The sequence below is a fragment of the Panulirus ornatus genome, chromosome 13, assembly GCF_036320965.1.
Source record: "Panulirus ornatus isolate Po-2019 chromosome 13, ASM3632096v1, whole genome shotgun sequence".
Classification (NCBI taxonomy): Eukaryota; Metazoa; Arthropoda; class Malacostraca; order Decapoda; family Palinuridae; genus Panulirus; species Panulirus ornatus.
Window position 1 is genome coordinate 12,224,196 of NC_092236.1, and position 20,892 is coordinate 12,245,087.

General features: G+C 36.5%; 2 protein-coding genes across 14 annotated transcripts in view; one reads left to right on the plus strand and one right to left on the minus strand.

Moving 5' to 3' along the window:
• Nucleotides 1-9,600, plus strand: part of NaPi-III (Na[+]-dependent inorganic phosphate cotransporter type III) — a 319,898-nt gene extending 310,298 nt beyond the window's left edge. For 6 of the 10 annotated variants that reach the window (XM_071668644.1, XM_071668646.1, XM_071668648.1 and 3 more), the window contains 8 exons: nucleotides 781-963; nucleotides 1,190-1,309; nucleotides 1,707-1,769; nucleotides 2,555-2,590; nucleotides 5,389-5,568; nucleotides 5,860-6,146; nucleotides 6,303-6,541; nucleotides 6,716-9,600. In XM_071668644.1, coding sequence (XP_071524745.1) covers nucleotides 781-963; nucleotides 1,190-1,309; nucleotides 1,707-1,769; nucleotides 2,555-2,590; nucleotides 5,389-5,568; nucleotides 5,860-6,146; nucleotides 6,303-6,541; nucleotides 6,716-6,806 — 1,199 coding nt within the window. In that variant the 3' untranslated portion in view covers nucleotides 6,807-9,600. The remainder of the gene's footprint in view (nucleotides 1-780; nucleotides 964-1,189; nucleotides 1,310-1,706; nucleotides 1,770-2,554; nucleotides 2,591-5,388; nucleotides 5,569-5,859; nucleotides 6,147-6,302; nucleotides 6,542-6,715) is intronic. The other 4 variants (XM_071668649.1, XM_071668651.1, XM_071668650.1 and 1 more) reach the window with 1 other exon arrangement.
• LOC139752759 (uncharacterized) overlaps nucleotides 9,314-20,892 on the minus strand; it is a 57,790-nt gene continuing 46,211 nt past the window's right edge. For all 4 annotated transcript variants that reach the window (XM_071668653.1, XM_071668652.1, XM_071668654.1 and 1 more), the window contains exons 6-9: nucleotides 17,641-17,749; nucleotides 16,135-16,270; nucleotides 15,164-15,327; nucleotides 9,314-13,338 (exon numbers count right to left, since the gene is read on the minus strand). In XM_071668653.1, the coding sequence (XP_071524754.1) occupies nucleotides 13,244-13,338; nucleotides 15,164-15,327; nucleotides 16,135-16,270; nucleotides 17,641-17,749 (504 nt within the window). In that variant the 3' untranslated portion in view covers nucleotides 9,314-13,243. The remainder of the gene's footprint in view (nucleotides 13,339-15,163; nucleotides 15,328-16,134; nucleotides 16,271-17,640; nucleotides 17,750-20,892) is intronic.

Below are 20,892 nucleotides of genomic sequence, written 5' to 3' on the forward strand. Positions count from 1 at the left end.
GCAGAGTTTTCAGTAAGGCATTTGTGCAAGTATGTAGAGAGGAGAATGAGTAGTTCCAGGTGAAGTTTGGAGTGTGTGCTGTCACCATGGCTGGTTAATGTTTATGGATGGGGTAATAAATCGGTGTTTGTAATGATGAAGAGATGGTCACTGTACAGAATGCAAACAACGAAAGGTAACTTGTGTCTGGAGAATGTAGTTTCAGATGGGTTGGAAGGGTTTAAAACTGTGACTAGGAGGGTGGATGGTTAGTCCCTGTTGGGTTATTTCATTGTGCATATGTTTTGTTAGTCATATTTGTTGGGGGAAGCTATGAGTATAGTAGGTCATTAAAATGTGAAGTAGGGGTAAACTTTATTTCTGCTCACTGGTCATGGATTTGTTTGGATTGGAAGGGTCTCTTTTTTTTTTTTGCAAAGAATTGAGTCCTCAGCATGTTCAGGTGAGATTGTATTTGAAGTGTATTTGTTTCATTGAGAAAATCTGAGATGAGTGATTTGAGCAAACAATTACTTGTTTCATCCTTGCTAACAAATAAATAATATTTCTTACCTGAGGAGCCAAGTATTTTAGTAACAAGGTTAACAAATCTAAACATTGACCTAGAATTCTTGATATTAAATTCAAATTACCTTGGACCTTAGGGAAATAATTTTTGCTGGATCAGTGTTTGACTACTGATTATGCATGTTTCTGATAATGGGAATAGTTACAATGAGTAATAATTTCTGAATGAATGCATCAGCATCATTTAACAAATATACATTTTTTCCTCAACAGTTGGATCGTGGTTCGTTTCACCTGTTCTTTCTGGTATCATGTCTGCCATCATCTACCTTGGTTTGAACCATTTCATTCTGAAGAAGGAAAAGCCCCTTGAGCCTGGTCTTCGCGCCCTTCCCTTCATCTATGGATTCACTCTCCTTGTCAATGTCTTCTCCATTGTACATGATGGGCCTTCCAGTAAGTATATCATAGGCACTTTCTGCATTACTTCGTCAATATCTTGCAAACCACTTCATCATATTTTCAAGCAAGGTTAAAGCACCTGATACATTTTGTCTCAACCAATTCACATAATTTATATGGTTTAATTTTTTTTATGTAAGGATATATATATATATATATATATATACTTATTTATATTAGTGAAGTATGTTGCTCAGCCAATTCATTGTTTTATTTTTAGTGCTGAAATTTGACTTGATCCCATGGTGGGGTGCCATCGTGACTTCTGTGGGTGTTGGCATTCTCACTGCTCTTTTCATCCAGCTGGTGGTTGTCCCTCGCCAGCGTAAGGCCATTCGGGGTGAGTTTCCATTAATGTAGCACCTGTGCTCCATTGAATTAGGATGGACATTTTCTGATGTAAAAAGTTTCTTGGAACTTATTTGAGCATTATTTTTTAAAAGTTTGCTAAAAGTTTACCTGATTACTTGATTGTATAATTTAATTTTGTAATACCTGAACTGTTGAAATTGGGATGCTACTTCCTTATTAGTTTTATTCAAGAACAGATTTAGCAATTATTTAGCTAATATTGTCAATAAACACCAGGAATATGTGTTAAGTACGCCCAAAGCCACTGGTTTTTGGCTTGATCATGCACCATTATAGAGCATAATACAACATAAATTGCTCAAAAGTGACACCACATCAGCCATTCCTCTATCTTTGTAACTGACGGGTTTTTCTAATTCCAACAGCTGAACTTGCCAAGGAAGCCACTGGGCAGGAAAATGAAGTGAAGTTCACATTCGACTCAACAGGTAAGTGCTACTTTCCCGTGTAGCAGCTACTGTTCAGTCCTTTGTCAATATTTCTTATTGATCTGTACTTTGAACATTCATTTTATTCGTAGTAATACAAAATCTAAAGTATTTTTCATAGTCTCTACATTGGAAAATATAGTACCTAGTTTTAGTTAAAATAATACTGCAGTTGCTACCTTTGTTGGGTGTAGTTTTATGCTAATGATACATAAGTAGAGAACTTTATAAAATCTACTGAAAAATTTCTGTTCAAGAGTCATCCCAACTTGAGATTTGTGTTTAACTTTTAGGATATATTGTAACTTATGTAATTTTGGCTGTTTTGGCTGTCTTCAAGATGCAGAAAAACTGAACTACCAGCCTCTAAAGTACACCTTTTGAATTAACAATTAAAATAAAAGCTAAAGATTTTTAAACATTGCTAAAGATTTATTCAGACACAAAAGATGGGGAAACACATTTTAGCAATTTATATTTTAAATTCATTATGATTATGGAGGTTTGTAGAATTTGCTCTATTCTCGATGTCCATATGACTAAATATTTGGACTCAAGCTGGGTAAAAAGTTTTACAGAGCCTGAGGGACATAATTACATATGATACAACTTCACATGGGTATTACAACTTAAAAAATTCATGGCAAATGCACACAATTTTGTCCAGCTCACACCCAACTTTTCAGAACAGGATCACTGGCATCTTATAGCATGACATCTAGGACATCCACATTTACATGTCTAGATACGTTAGTTAATTCTTAAATTATTGGGTATTCTTTCAGATAACTTAGAAATGGTCGATCTCTTGTATAATGAAGGTAATTGAAAAGTTGCGTGTGTGACCACCTTTTAATCTGATATAATAGCTGAGGTCCCTACCATGTGTGGTTCATTCATTTTCAATGTCTGTTATGTCTTGTGCAGTAATGGTTACTGAGAGCAGTGATTATTTTACAGTCATGCTAAAATCTGTCATTAAAAACACACACAGTTTCGTACTGTAAAATATGGGTGTATGTATAGCTGACACACTACTCCAGTATTCCCTGCAAATAGTCAGCATGCTTTCAGTCTCTAGAGCTTAGCAAAGGATAACCTTGTGTGACTTTCCTGATGTGTGCTTCTCTTCTAACCTTGTTAAACTTTTATAATGTCAGACTAATTTTGTCTTGAATCATTCTTAATTAAAATTCAGTTTCCTTTTTGATGTATCTGTGTTGCAATTAACATATAACTTAAAATAGGAGACACACGTGTTGAAATAAATAGAAAGCCATGTTTTTATTTAAGCTATTCATCAGTTTGTATATTTTGTATATATCCAAATCATATAGGCTTTGAACTTATTACAAGCAGTTTAACAATCTAACTAAAGTGAAGTAATATCGAAAGTGCAGATATTATACTTGCGAGTGTCAGTCAACTCAGATTAGGGTTGGGATAATATTTGTTTTATCAATCATTTGGGCTATATTCTTATTCTTCAGTTCACAGATAGTTTAGGTGGGTTAGTGTGGGTAAAATTATTATGAAAATGTAAATTCCAATACTTTATAAAAATATCTATCCACCAGTGTTTATGAAGTCTGAAATTTTGGGGAACGCATCATGAATTGCAAATTATATTTCATAAGGCTTTGACCATCAAAGTTTCTCTCAAATATACTAAGGTGTACTTGACATTTTCATACAAAAATGCACATTACATTGTCAGGCATTGTTAGAATCCCATTATACCTTCTTGCACTTTTGTTAGGTGGTTTCCTTTCAGGTGATATAGTTAGCTAAGTTAGAGGTCTGAATGCAACTGAGTGACCTGCTTTGCTATCATTAAAACAAATAACACCATGTTAGATTCATGTGGCTTTGTGATCAAGCCCATTTTTCATGTGCTGTGAATGTAGATCATAAAACCTGCAATATTTTCACCCTTTCTTCTTCTAATCTTTTATGTAATTAATTATTGTACACTTATACACTTGTATACATTACTTGATTTAATTTAATCATATAACCTTAGGGCATTCATTTTAAGGGGCATCTGCAAAACTTCACTACTAACAATTGCAAGGAAGTGATGGACTCCTTTGGATTGAAAAGTGAACGAATGTGGCCTTTGCTGTCTTTCCTGGCGCTACCTTGTGCACACATTGGGGGAGGGGGGGTGCCATTTCATGTGTAGCGGGATAGCAACAGGAATGGATGAAGGCAGCAAGTATGAATATGTTTATTTATTTATTTTACTTTGTCACTGTCTCCCATGTTAGCGAGGAAACAGACGAAAGAATGGCCCAACCCACCCACACATGCAACTATACATACCTCTACATCTCAGCGTATACACACACAGACATACACATATATACACATGTACATAATTCATACTGTCTGCCTTAATTCATTCCCCTGCCACACATGAAATAACAACCCCCTCCCCCCGCATGTGCACGAGGTAGCGCTAGGAAAAGACAACAAAGGCCACATTCGTTCCCACTCAGCCTCTAGCTGTCATGTATAATGCACCAAAACCACAGCTCCCTTTCCACATCCAGGCCCCACAGAACTTTCCATGGTTTACCCCAGATGCTTCACATGCCCTGGTTCAATACACTGACAGCATGTTGACCCCGGTATACCACATTTTTCCGATTCACTCTATTCCTTGCACACTTTTCACCCTCCTGCATGTTCAGGCAGGCCCTGATCGCTCAAAATCTTTTTCACTTCATCTTTCCACCTCCAATTTGGTCTCCCACTTCTCATTCCCTCCACCTCTGACACATATATCCTCTTTGTCAATCTTTCCTCACTTATTCTCTCCATGTGACCAAACCATTTCAATACACCCTCTTATGCTCTCTCAACCACACTCTTTATTACCACACATCTCTCTTACCCTCTCATTACTCACTCGATGAAACCACCTCATACCACATATTGTCCTCAAACATCTCATTTCCAACACATCCACCCTCCTTCACACAACGCTATCTATCACCCATGCCTCACAACCATATAACATTGTTGGAAATACTGTTCCTTCAAACATACCCATTTATACTTTCTGAGGTAACGTTCTCTCCTTCCACACATTCTTCAACACTTCCAGAACCTTTGCCCCCTCCCCCACCCTGTGTGTGTGTGTATAATGTCTTTGTTCTGGGAACCACTCATCCCTCCATTTCTACAACACTGATTCAACATATCACAATATCCATCCCACATGACCAAGATGCAACTTTTACGCTGAAGGCTCTTGCTCCTCAGTTATCCTTTGACCACAATTTTTGACTTGTGGCTACACTCAGTGGACCCTGTATTCCTGAGCCTATAAGTGGATTCAGTGCGAGTAAAGTTACCAGTACAATTGTCATCATCATTGGACAAAAGGGGGTACATGAACTTTTTGCCCAGCAGAGACCATCATATCCCTGCTCGTGCTTGAAGTGGAATTTTAGCTGTAGGAGCCTGTAAACGGAGTCCTGGAGTTGTATAATTAAATCACAGTTAATTATGTATATGTACATTATTATATCTATAGTTGAAGAACAGTATTTTGACCCTGTGTAGGAGCTACAATTTTTGAGGAATACATTTTATCCCTTTCTTATAACAGAAAACTCGCGCTCTCCCTCACCCCCAAGCCGGGAACTCTCAGTGATTGAGAAAGGTATTTCCCCCACCACCTATACTTTCAATAGCACTACAGAGACAAATGGATACATCCCTGCTGAGACAAAGTCCAACCTGCTGGGTAGTGGACTCGATACTACATGCCCTTCATCACAGTGTCTTGGTAAGGATAGAAACTTTAGAGATATGGCAGTTTGATGTGAAGGCTCTTCAGAATGAAATACATTAATGAATGAAATAAATTATATAGTTTTAGCATAATTCATCATTCTATGAAGGTATGAATATCAGCCTTTAAAAACCAATGATTGCATTGGATTAGTCATGTAACATTTTATAATATATATGTATTTTCACTTTTTCATACATATTTGCCATATGGTGAATATATATCTATTTCAGTTAAGCTTTTCTGTACAATTTTGTTTTCCTAATAGTTTATTCATTTCCACAGGTGTTACCAACAATAGTAGTCAAGTACCTCTTGTAAACACTAATCAAGTGAAGGTAATTTCAATGGATGAACTATCCACCAAGAAGGAGATTGACACTGACCGACCTGAAGTGAAGAGTCTTTTCTCCTTCCTCCAGATTTTAACCGCTACTTTTGGCTCTTTTGCCCATGGTGGAAATGATGTCAGTAATGCCATTGGTCCTCTGATTGCTCTCTGGGCTATTTATTCAGAAGGATCAGTAGCCCAGAGGTCACCCACACCAATCTATATCCTTTTGTATGGTGGGGTAAGTGTCTCCTTAATCATTTACAAATTTTAATCCTAAAGATTGTTTCATGCATATTCAGCTTAAAAATGCTTACCCATATCAAAGTGATTATGCAAGCATTGTAATTGAGATATGTCACAAAGATGGTTTTTAATAATGTACTTTAATTTACAGTTAGGTATCTCTGTTGGTCTGTGGGTGTGGGGTCGTCGTGTTATCAAGACTATTGGTGAAGACTTGACTAAAGTAACTGCATCTTCTGGTTTTACCATTGAAATTGGATCTGCCTTCACTGTTTTGTTTGCCTCCAAAATTGGTCTCCCTATTTCCACCACTCACTGCAAGGTTGGATCCGTTGTCTTTGTTGGATGGGCCAAGTCTTCCCGACAGGGTGTTGATTGGAGGCTTTTCAGGTAAGAAATGAAAGCAGTCTTTATTACGAAGTCTGTGATCATTGTATGAACTTTAATAATCATGTTATATTCATTTTACATCTTTTTTACCCCAAGAAAATTATTCACATAAAAATATTATCATTATGTGAAATATGCCGAGTGTTATGCTAAGATCCCTTCCTTCCTCAACAGGAATATTGTGATAGCATGGGTGGTAACAGTACCTCTCACAGCTGGCATCTCTGCTCTGCTCATGCTAATATTCAAGGTTGCCTTCATGTAAACCACCACCTGCTGCTGTGATACTCTGCAGGGGACACTCGCTAATACTCCCAGCACCTCATACCTGGTGTGGTTTCTTCTGTTTTAAATTCCATTTTTACAGAGCAGATAGGTTATTGTTCGTTTGGCTGTAGCTGCACAAAATGCTTGTATTTGTGTGCAAGATATATTTCTGTTTAATAGAAATACAGTATTATCTGCCAACCTGTCTACAGTATATAAACTTATGCTCTGTGATGTTCAAAACTTGTTAGAGGAACATGGTCACCATAGGACTTGGTGTTGGTGAAGAGAATTCCCCTGTATTACCATCACTATCAAATTTCACCTCCAGTGACTGCCTCAGCATTTTTTTTGTCTTTGCCACTATAGTCTGTATTATCTGGTGCTAATTTTATATAATCATGCATCAGATTATCACCCGTTAATAATTTCTCTTTAGTGCACTTGTATCATAATCTGATATTAACAACACCAGCCTTATTTTTGGAAATGGAAGATACAGAATTATTTTTCAAATGTTATCAGAACAGGTAGTGCACATCTAGACTTTCAAAATTTAATCCAACATTCTTCTTTTTCCTTGTTTTCTCACAGGAAGAGCAAACAGGTTTTAAAGGAGTAATTATTTATTTAGTCATTCTTTTTAAACTGATTCCAAAATTAGTAAGGAAATGCTGAGGTGGCACCATGCATAAAGAAACTGGTATTATTCGTATGTAGTTGAATATCTCTCTCACAAGTCCAGTTACAGAGTGAGCAGTAGCTTATCATCAAATGGGATCATTAGTATTTAGTGCAATATCATTTTCATGTATCTGGTCCAAGATCAACTGAACCACAAGTTGAGCAAAGGTATTTCATCACCTTGTGATCTTTATCAGGGATAGTGTAAAATGTTTGGAATGCAAGCATCAGTCATACTGTGCTGCAAAATTTTTTATATTTCACATATTTGACTGTGAGAGGGTTAGTTCTTCCATGAATTCATTATCATAAATGGACTTCACATATGTTCACATTCATCTCGGAGGATGTTACATCCTTGTATTCATATTCATATTTATCTTTCATTACTCGTTAGTTGCTTATTTAGGAGATATAATAACATGGAAATCTTAAATGTGATTTATAATAAAGGGTCCTTCAAGCGTATTAAGGTTTTGTCAGGTTTCTGATGGTGAAATTGAGTGGGCGGCATGTCTGTATTTTCATATACCCCCTATATGTATAAAGTTCCTAATAGTCAAATTCAATGAGAATGCTACCAAAATAGATAAGCCAGTCAGTGAATGTTATTTACATTTAAAGATTACTTTTTCAAGCATACATTTGGTCATCTTAGCCCTTCATCTTTTAACCTAAAAAGAAATATCCAAAGTATTTTTTCAGAGAATGTCATAATTCTGTGAGTGAATGTAAGTTATGAATGAGTTTTAGTAGAGATGTTTTTATTTTATGAAAAATATTAATCCCAGTCACATGATTTTGAGTCTCAGTCCAGGCACAACTTAGCGTTATTGGCTTCTTGAAGTCAGGATATGGTGGGATGGCAATAAGGAGTTAGAAGGGAGGGTTGAGAATTTGTGGATAGGGAGGATGTTACAAACTAGTCGTGCTTATTGTACTGGGAGAAAGTGATAGGTTTCTTCAGATATAATTTGTTATACATTATATGTATATTTTCATGATTTGAAAATAGTGATACTTGAGGTAATTTTTATACAAGGATGATTGGTACTTTTTAAAGAAAAATACATGAAATTTTCACTCGCATGATTCTCCTATTAGGGTTGTGGAGGTTATATTATGTATATGTACGTGTGTGTCTTTTGAAGAACATATGCAAGTGGCTAGTTTAGCAGGATATATTGTGAGAGTATTTGTGAAGTTCACCCTGTTATTTTTTATGAGAAAATTTCTTAAATTATTTGTATTATAATTTTCATATTTTATACTGGTGTTCCTATTGTTGAAATAACTACAGTAGTTATTTTTCACCACATGACCATATTGCAGTACTCCCAGAGGAAGTGTACACCTTTTTGTATTTCATTACTTGGTTAAACAGAGAAAAACTTAGTTACTGTATCCAATTGATGGATCAACCTCAGTTAAAATATGTACTGTACTTCTCTAGCTCATGAAAAGAAAGGTATTACTTGTTATTTATTTTACCTTATTACATACTTTTTGTAGTTTTATGGTAATCTGTACTTTTTTTTATTGTAGTTTTGTGGTGTACAGTAAGATCTTGTCAGTACTTTGAAAACTGACACTCGGTTATTGAAGTCGAGTGTTGATCTCTTAAGTTTCTTTGTATATATGATTATCTTTTGCTATATTATATAACTTGTATATCAGTATTTCTAGGTTATGTGCCTTGGTCTTACTTTCTTAAATTATTAATGAAACTTGTTTCTTATTCCTAAAGTAGCACAGAAAAGAACATTCAATTATTTCACTTACTTGTAGTATACATATGACAGAAACAGTCTTTACTGCAGATTGGTATTTCATGACTTTTATTAGAGAAAATCATAGATAGTACTGATATAAAATGCATAATACTTAATAACTGCATGCTGTTTTATTTACAAAAATGCACAAATAGGGCAGTCACCTAAAAAACTTTCATTGCTATTCCCTTCACTTTTGTATGAAGTTCCAATCCTAAATCTGAACTGTGTTCTATTGGAATATTGCTGATTTTACAAGTTTTTTCTCTGTGAAGATAATCACTGCTAACAGTTCACAGCATTTGTACAGAACTGAATAAAATATTTTGTTTTTTATTACTGTATATTAGTATCCACTATCTGCAATGTGGTAAATACAAGACTAAAAAAACGTAAAAAAAACGATGCTGCATATTTTTTCAGTAACCAGCCAGAAATCATTAGAGATGGATGGTATATTAAGTGCAGACAATCTTAAATGGTAAAATGACAAGGTGCACCATATATCAACCTTAGAAGGGGTATGGTATCACAGAGAACATACAGAACTGAGGAAGAATGTATCTACTACCATAGAGTTCTAGCTTTTTTTCCAGTATCTAAACTGTTTCTCCTGCATTAATGATGCAGTTTAATGAATAACCTAACATAGGCTTCCTTTACACCCAAGTGTATGGCTGTCCTATACAATATAGTCAAGACCCACAGACTGCTATTACTTGATTTACTCAACTTATGCAAAGATTCAGCCTGCTGACAGGATACTGCCGTCATATACTGCATTAGTCCTATTCACTGTCCTATGCACATCTCTCCCTCTTATGTTCAGGCTCCTATTCCCCAGAACCCATATATTTTTTACCCACCTTTCACAAGAGTCCCTTCTATCTTGTATGGGGCTCCCATAGCAATCAGGAAGCTGATGACATCCAATAGCTGGGACCACAAGCCCTGGAGAGTGTGCCATCCCTAAGAAGGATGACCATCCTGACCCCTCTATTGTTTTTGAAACCCTCCTCACCTCCCATATCCTAAGACTCCTAAAAACTCTCTTCTCTCTGATCACTAGTATGACTTCCTTATGGCAAGATCCACTAGTGCTATTCCTTCCTATCTTACTAATGACTGGTCATCATCCCTGAAAGATTCTGGAGAGTCATGTGTAAGTGCCCTTAACACATCCAAAGCCTTTGACAGAGTGTGGCACTGGGGTCTCATCTTTAAGCTCCTCTGTTTTGGCTACCTTCCATCAATCTGCTCCTTCATATCTAGCTTCCTCTTTGACTGATCTATCTCCGTGATTGTTGATGGATCAGTCTTCCCCCTTTCTCCATCAAAAGCTGTGTCCCTGAAGGTTCTGTCCAGTCCCCTACACTTTTTCTGTTCTTACTATGATCTCTCCTCCACAAATAATCAAATGCACTTACATGCTGAAGACTCAACATTGCATTTATCTACTTCATTCAATTCTGCTCCTTCTTCTCTCATTCGATCTGCATCTCATCTTGACACAGCTTCCTCAATAAACAAGGACAAGGTACACGAAATCTAGCTAAGTTTAATGCCTTCAAAACCCAGTTTCTACCCATCTCTCTACCAAAACTTCTCAACTCCTGTCTCACCTTTGATGGTTCTGCAATTCCACCTCTTGACTCATGGTATCAATGTAACATCTACTCTTTCTTGAAAACCCCACGTTAGGAGGACAGCTAAAGTCTGCTTCCAGGAAACTGGGTGTCCTGTTTTGATGTCTAAGCTTCTGAACAGTTACTCCGTTTATACAAGGGATCGGTTTGTCATTGTATGGAGTACTGCTTATACAAGGGATTGATTCGTCCTTGTATGGAGTACTGCTATCAGATTAGGGGTGGTTCTAGCTCTGCATCCTTAACTGACAGAGTTGAAAGCAGTCTCCCTTATAAATTGTCCCAGGCTAACTTCCAAATTGACCTCCTTGCCCTACACTGCAATTTTGGTTCATTTTCCCTAATCTATAGGAATTACTTTGGATTCTGCTCAGGAGAGCTGGCTGCTTGTATGCCCCCACCACTAGCTAGACCATGCAATACTCGGCAAGCTGCTGTGTCTGATGATTACTGTGTGGCCATTGGCAACTCAAGGATGGGTCGTTTTGATAACGTTTCTTTCCCTACACACTGAACCTGAAGCTTTGGAACTCTCTACCTACACATGCCTTTCCCAATAGCTATGATCTGCAACATTTCTAAAGGTTTTTTGCTTTCTACAAAATTTCTAAATACTTTCCCTTGTCTTTTGTTTTTCTTTCTTAATACTCTATATTTCAATTACGGCCCAACCTTGATGTGGATTTTTGTCTGTGACTGGAGCCTTTAAAAATAAAAAAAGAGGGAGAGAGCAAGGTGATCAAGCAGTAGATGTGCATTCATCATGAGCATGACGGGTCTTATGATATGCCAAATCAGCCTTAGTAGTGTATAGATGGGTGGTGTCCACAGCTAAACTCATTATATTAAAAAAATGCTGAAATCATCCCAAATCAAAAAAATATAGGTAAAATAAAAGTTCTAGCCAGATTTCATAAGGAATACAGAGGTCAGTGGAAAACTAACTCCTACTTAGCTAACTGCCAAAAAAATATTACTAAACAGCATATGACTAAATCTACACATTCCTGTTTAGTCCAGAAAAATACACAATTGCAAATTATATTGGGCTGCAACATATACATCAATAAATAAATAACAGCTCATATGTTAATGTATTATATAGTACATCTCAAAAAAAAAAAAAAGGCAACAATAAAGTACATGCAGGGTTATATCACTTCTTACATGATTACTTGTATATACGTAACACTTCATAATATATTTACACAAAGCACCATGATGGTCTCTCTCAGACTAAAGGTCATTAAGAGAGGAAAAACTCAACATACCAAAATAATTGATATCCATCAATTAAATGGCACTTTGTGCCCATCACATGAGCACAACCTAATTTTAATGTACAACTCCATCATCATGTTTCAAATCTCATTTCATGTGACATCAGTCTTAATCTTGTGAATGATCTACACCAGTAGCTGGATATAAACTTCTTACTAGAATTTATGTATATCATGAGTTGCTAAGTCAGGGATTAACTTAGATCTATGTGCTACATATTCTGCTGCAGAGTCTAGCGTGTTGACAACTGTATTCCTTATTGTACTCAGTAGATCACTTGTTAGTTAGAATCCTCATAAATCTAAAAGCTGGACTACTTTCCCTTTAACATAAATCATATAAAACATAGAAAGGCTCTTCAACATTATTATTTTGAAGCCTCAACTCCAGAAAACATTTGTTCTTCAAGATCAAATATTGTACTGGTGGTATCCCTGATTCAACAGAACTTAAATTCATGCTTGTATTTCTCCATCTCTAAGTAAACATTTAATCAACTTATTATATAGTCTAAATAGCCCAAATGTTAACCATACTTCTGATCTGTATAACAGTGATGAACTCACTGCAGCATTAAGTACTTTAAACTTACATATGAATGGCATTTCTGTATTTACTTGACGTAAAACAGCAAATTTATCAAACATGGCTAAGCTGCCTCCTTTGTGCAGTGATGGTGCTGTATTCATCTTAACATTATCAGTGAACCATGCGAACTTACCTTCAAACCTCATGCAGCCAATGATATCTTATCGCTTTCATAATTAATTATAAAAAATTTTGTTTTCATTCAAACTCATTCCACACTTATACACTTAATTTCCTTGTATGCATTTCACAGAAAGTAGAGAGAATAACAGTACCATCCATCAACATCAAATACAGTGTCTAAATTTAGAGAAATGCTAAGTATGTTAGTAGTGAGAACAAACATTATGTAGTTCCTAACAAATATACACTAATAGTGCCCACAGTATTTCTTTTGGATTTGAGGAATACCATACCACTAACCTGAAGTAAGTAATTCACAATTTTCTTCCGCTGACAATGTGTCAAAGTTTAAATATTATAACTAACAGCAATAACGTTGAGGAGATTAAGAACGAATCAGCACCACCCCTAATCGCTATATTGAACACACCAGGCTCTGCAAGAAAGATATTGAATATGAGTGTCAAGATAAATATATTCATTTTTTTACAATCATCCCAGTTCTTTCTATGAAAGACTTCTGGTGCCAACCAAGATTTTTTTTTTTTCAGAGGCTCCAGCAATCCAAAGCTGTGCTACTTCCAGTTGCAAGGAAATAAGGACTTCTTAGGAATGAGATGTTCCTTAATGAGACTATATTCCCATTGATACAGCTTTTCAACCAATGTGTAACCTCATGCTTGCAGGGTCCAGTAACACCTCTTCTAGTCACCTTTTACAACACGCAGGGAATACAGGGAAGTATTTTTTTTTCCCTATCCCAGGGATATGTATAGGGGAGAAAGAATACTTCCCACATATTTCCCGTATGTCGTAGTCGCCGAAAGGGGGTCAATCTTTCTTCACTCACTCTCTCCATATATCCAAATCATTTCAACACACCCTCTTCTCCTCTCTCAACCACACTCTTTTTATTTCCACACATTTCTCTTACCCTTTCATTACTTACTCGATCAAATCCCCTCACACCACATACTGTCCTCAAACATTTCATTTCCAATAAAGTTCTTTCCTTCCACACATTCTTCATCATTCCTAAAACCTTTGCCCTCTCCCCAAACCTGTGACTCACTTCCACTTCCATGGTTCCATTCACTGCTAAGTCCACTCCCAGATATCTAAAACACTTCACTTCCTCCAATTTCTCTCCATTCAAACTTACATCCCAATTAACCCGTCCCTCAACCCTATTAAATCTAATAACCTTGCTCTTATTCACATTTACAATTTTCTCCTTTCACACAATTTTCCAAACTCAATCACCAACTTCTGCAATTTCTCACTTGAATCAGCTATTGGAGGTGAAACATTGGCAAACAACAACTGACTTTCCAGGCCCTCTCATCCTCAACGGACTGCATACTCACCCCTCTCTCCAAAACTCTTGCATTTGCCTCTCTAACCACCCCCCTCCATAAACAAATTAAACCATAGGGACATCACACACCCCTGCTGCAGACCAGTCTTCACTGGGAACCAACCACTCTCCTCTCTTCCCACTCCTACACGTGCCTTACACCCTTGATAAAAACTTCTCACTGCTTCTAGCAGCTTACCTCCCACACCATTTACTCTTCAGATCTTCTACAAAGCATTTCTATCCACCCTGTCATATGCCTCCTCCAGATCCATAAATGACATATACAAATCCATCTGTTTCTCTAAAGTATTCCTTACACACATTCTTCAAAGCAAACACCTGATCCCCACATCCTGTACCACTTCTCAAATCACACTGTTCTTCCCCAATATGATACCCTCCCATACAATTTTCCAGGAATACTCAAGAAACTTATGCCTCTGTAGTTTAAACACTCATCTTTATCCTCTTTGCTTTAGTACAATGGCACTATACATGCATCTGCCAATCCTCAGGCACCTCACCATGATCCATACACACAGGGAATATCCTTACCAACCAATCAACAACAGTAAGCTTTCTTAATAAATTCAACTGCAATACCATCCAACCCAGCTGTCTTGCTGGATTTTATCTTCCACAAGGCTTTCACCACCTCTTCTCCCTTCACCAAACCACTCCCTCTGACTCTCTCACTCTGCACACCACCCTGCCAAAACACCTTACATCTGACACTCTATCATCAAACACATTTAACAAACCTTCAAAATACTCACTCCATCTCCTCACTTCATCACTACCTGTTATCACTTCCACCCTTGTCTACTTTATAACAAAAAATGGCAAAATGAAGAAGTGTTCCATTTAAAAGCTTTAATCAGAACACCCTGCCTTGACTTACTACAGTAAGGTAGTTCTTGGAGGTCAATAAGCTTGCCCAGGACTGGCTGATCCTTGCTACTGAACGTGCGCCAACCCATATCATTTTCCTGACAGCTGAGCTCCATGTCCCAGCCCACCTCTATTGAGCCATCAGGGAATACAGCAGCATGACCCTCTGGGCAACTGAAAACAAGAAAAGAAAAAGCTTTTAGAACTGAATACACTAATATTCAGTGTAAAAATTTATTTTCTAAATGTCATTCTTAAACTAATGGTCATGGGTGGCGTGGGCTTCTTGCCATGTTCATTTTTAACAGATTTCCTTACGAACTCAACACTTCATCCATCACTTTCTTTGCTACTTCAATGACAATTTCATAATTATGCATCTTGAATTTCCATTCTTCAGAGCAATAATGTAACCAATTTATCAAAATTCCACATTTCTGTTGTATAAGCTCGAGCCAACTATCATCTGGCCTAGTGATTTTAACTTTCAAATTATTGAAAAGTGAGAAAGAGATGTGGAATATGGATGTACTATAAACAAAAACAAAACAAACAAAAATGAACTGGCTAATAAACGAAACTACCTCATAAGGGTAATTACGATGTGACTCATTAATCAATTTGAAACAAACTACAACTATATATCTTGTACATCCTCACCCGTAGCTTGTATTGTGAATATGGAAGGTAAAACTAAAGTTGTGAATCTTGTGTTGACTACTGGTACAAGATTGCATCCTTGGTAGTTTATTATTTTAATAGTGTTTTTGTTCTTGTGAAAGCTATGATGGTAAGTTAAGTAAAACTGTAATCTGCAATGCCTATAAATGTAAAAGTGTATAAGTTTGCTATGACAGCTATCATACAATTTCTGTAGTCTGAACAAAAAATATATTCCCTATAAAGTAAAGATCATAACTGTATATTCCACTGAGCTTTGAAATACGATTGTATCTTATTAAATGTGACCAAACGACTGACCTTAACCTTGCAACAGCTGTTCCACCTCTATCATTGGGCAGGACATTATTGCGGCAGGTGTAGGTGGCATCCTGGATTTCCACCGCTAAGTCTGGTGTATGGTCCAAATTCAGGCTTGGGCAACCTGCTGAATCAACTGTTGGAGACACACTTCATTAGATGCTGTGCTTTTGTCTGAAGCCAAAGTGTACAAGTATATAACGTAAAATGTGTTTCATAATATCTACTCTGACATCAAAAAAAATTTAATTGCAGCTATCTATATCTTTCAATGATTCTTTATTTACTTATTACTATAACATTCATACTGTGGTTCAAAAATATATTTTACCCTTCATCAAATCAGTTCCATAATAGGTCAAGTTCCTGATGTATGATGATGACAAACTCAAAAGGTTTTTGGTTTATTTGTAATATATTCAAATAGCTTTTATACCAATTTGTCATTTCTGGTCTGATTTATATTTCATATCTATTTCATTATACTTGATTACCGTTTCCCATGTCAGTGAGGCAGTGCCAGGAAACAGGGAAAGAAAGGCCCATCCACTCACATAGACACATATATGCATATATGACCATAAATGCATAAACACACATATCAACATAGACACATATACAAACATATATACATATGCATACACAGCTATATACATATATATACATGTACATATTCATACTCGCTTGCCTTCATCTTATGCTTGTTTACTATATCTGAGTTGCCTGATACCACTATTGTACACCAAAGACAAAAAAATTGCGGTTTTTTGTTTGAGAGGATTCTGACAAACATCCCTTCTTTGACCACAGTCTATCACTCCATATCTTTGGTTTAGAAACTTGCCATTATCCTTCCTCTGGGTATGTTCCCATTTCCCTTGCTCACTGGCTACATCCAGTTACGAAGAAAATAAATTCTGAACTCGTGAAAAGCTATTCTTCTTACACTGACAACCAGCAGGCAAGCATTCCCATGCATTCATTTTACGTCCCCTCTTTACTTTTTTCATTCACTGAGTGAAGTTTGTAATTTTGCAGAAATAAGCTGAAGTCATTCACATGAATAGCTTATGGCTTTGGATTCACAGAGAAAACAGTGGGACAGTGGCTAACAAAGTGATGTCCAAGACAAACCTGTCTTTTGGGCTAGTTCATAATAAACCACACTATATCATGAGAGTTATGTCTATGATCCCAAAGCGAACAGCTTTTTCTCATGTGTCTTACTTACTGGCTTTCCCTCTGAAAAAAAATACCATCATGGGTTCAAAACATGCTTTCTTTCCTCATAAAATATAATCTAGACCAGTACAGAATTACAAAGACTATACTCTAATCATTAAAATCTATGAAGTATAATGTCTGGTGATATTCCAAAGCCATATGAACCAGACAAGCAGTTTAAAATTTGGATAATGAAAATAGGTACTACAGAACTTAAATTAAGTAGGAACTGTGCATACACAGAATCAGTATAAACTTTAAAAGTTAAGTTGAAGATCTTACTGTATGTATCCACTAAAAAGTCATCGTCAGCTTTGATGATCTTCCTGTACGAGATCCCAGGAATACGCACACTGCAGCCCAGTCGGTGGTTCCTTGGAATGCTTGCCACCTGAGGGAAACAAGATCTCCAGTGGCAATCTTTTCTTTTGACTTCAATCTATATCATTGTCTATAAGTACTTATAACTACATTCATCATCCTGTCATGAACTGCAGCATACTTATACAGGAAAATTATGAATAAAATTCATTAAGAATCACCAAAGGCACACAAAAACAATTCCTATTAACATATCATGCATACAAATTCATGTATAAATCACTCTTCTATCTGTCATTTCAGCTTTTCTGTTTTGCAATAAATTGAAAGAACTGAGTAAAACAACCTATACAATGGTGTGTAGTTCAATGACAACTTACTGTCATGGTGGCACACTGTTATATTGCAACATCTATTACAACCACTAGAGAAAAACAGGATACCATTTTTCTTACCTGCATATTTTTCTACATCATCATTTTATGAAGTACAGTAGTCTTGAACTAAATTTTTACATTCATATGATACAAGCACTGCAGTAACACATGAATCACACAACCTTACAATATTATTTCTGCATCGTTACTTTCACTTTTACAATCAGGCATTCAAATTAATGTTCTTGTCTTTTATGTTTACACAAAAGCATGCTGTCACTCAGAGAGATTTCATTAGAGTTCTCCAAGAAGCAGTTCTCCTTCCAACTGTCTCTTCCTACGAGACATGACCTCACAATCACATCAGAGCATCCTGACACTACCCAAGCAACAATAACTATGCAAAATTACATCACATAATTAGAATACAATTAATTCCAATATAATCTCGTCTCAACATCTCAGTACTAAGTTCTTTGTGATAGTACTAAACCCTTCTCATCCAAACCACTTTATAACCATCCACAAACCTCAGGAAGAAATATAAAATTTATGCTTTCCTTTGCACTTCAACAACCTATAACCATAGGTTCCCTCCCACAACAAACCCAACAATGACAAAACATATACACATTGAAATGGACCTGAGAAATGCTAAACAACAGCCCTCCGAAACCAATCTTAAACACCACCCAACGAGACATAAACCTAGCTGAAACTACACTCTTCTCATTTGTGTACCACAAAAACCCTTGTTCCCACAAAGCAGCTTCCAAACTGAACACTTACTCCTCAATTGTTTTGTGATCAACCCATAAACACCCCATACACATTGCCAGAGCTTTTGACGTGTGGTCCTAAGCACAACAACAACCCCACAGAAAGGGTTCCTTGGGTATGGCGGTGAAGGAAGAGATAATGATAATCCTGAAAACACAACTCCATGGAGATGACATGATCTTCCACATGCAAGCTGGAGAGTTTCCTGAGGGCAAAATGACGACATTTTGAAGTGATCAGTGAAAGCTTAAAGAGTAATGAAGATTTACAAGTTTTTCAATTGCAGGTGGTGGATGTAATGAAGTACTAGTGATCAATCTTTCATATCTTCCAGGCCATTTACACTGATGGAGTTTTCTGAGTATCAAATATAATAATTTGCAGTTAATGTCATTACTAATGGTAAGGTCAATACTACTTCTGTGACAACTGTGCTCTGCCAAACATATTTTGTCCATATTCAGCTGACACACCTAAAATAATTAATTCATTTCATTGTTTATAAACATTACTTAGTCATCTTCAACCAATTCCAGTGAAACTATACAACCATACCAAAAATGTCACTCCATCCTCGCTTTTGCTTTCAAACCATAGTTTCACTAAATGCAATGTATCTTTCCAGAGTTTAGCCCTTAAATAGTGCAACTAATCCCAAAAGACTTGAGTTGTGTGTGAAAAAATAAAGACAAACAGAGAAAAAAAATCCCTCACAGAACATATTTATATCAATCACAAGGAAAAAAATCCTTTAGAAGGTGGATACTTTCATGTACATAAGTGTGCTAGGGTTCTGAATACACCAAGCTGAGGTGGGAAAGTGGCCAAGGTAGAACAATTTCTTTTCAAAGTGATATTTTACATAGATCTCTTCTTAAACAAATAATTTTCCAGCATTCATTTATACTGTATAAGCTAATCTTACTACACACAAATCATTTTCTATAAAAGTTGACTCTTTACAATACAAAATAATCTATTTTGCATAAATGACAATGTTATTATCAAAAACTCAATAATATTAATCATTTTCTTTCTTATTGTACTAGTTTGCTGTGAGGCAGTCCTAGAAACAAAGAAATTGACATTCAATTGCTCAAATCTACTCTCTCACTTCATGTATAACGCCAAGCTCCTCTATCCACAATCAAGCTTCGAGAACATTTTCTGGTTTTCCTGAATATATCATATGCTTTCATATCACTAAAATATATGAAATAATACTAGTATTTGTCTCTGTATCTAAAATTACCTACATTTTCATTAGCTGGTGTTTTATTTGGACTAAGAGCATGGGATATTGAGGAACATATATCTTTTATGATGATACATATGGCTAATTAAGACATGATACTTTTTCCAGCTATGATGGCAGAATGCTGGTGATATCTAAGGTTAACTAAAGGAATCAAATATCTGATGGGAATTCAAATGAAAGTGGGAACCCATGGAATCACTGCAGTGAACTAAGCATCATCAACTGGTGTTTCTACTGTAGCAATTTGAGGGTCAAAGCTATTATATAACTGGTCCAGCCATCATACTGAGGCAATTTTTGGAACAAACAAAAAACTGCCCCATTTGCAAGCACCTAAGGATGTCATCCACAGCCAAACCCAGTCATAGACTATTCCATGGTTCATCTTGACTGCTTCATATGCCTTGGTTCAGCTCATTACCATTACTCCAATATACCACAATGATCTAATTCATTCCATCCCTCACCCACCTTTCACTTCATTCCATCTGCTTCTTGGGCTCTTCATTCCCCTTTCTCCATCCACTTTTCATAAGCACAACCATTTAGTCATTCTTTCTTTGCTCACCCTCTCCATATGCCCAAACCATTTCAGCATACCTAGGTAAGCTTTCTCAGTCATAGTGCACTTGCACTGCACACTTCTCTCTTACACTGTCATTCATCATTCACTCAACCTGCCTTACACATATAATCTCTTTAGGCTTTTCATTCCTAATGCATCCAGCCTCTTCTATTCTTTTGCATTTGGGACCCAAGACACATCCAACCAAAATTGTCAGGACTAATATACCTTCA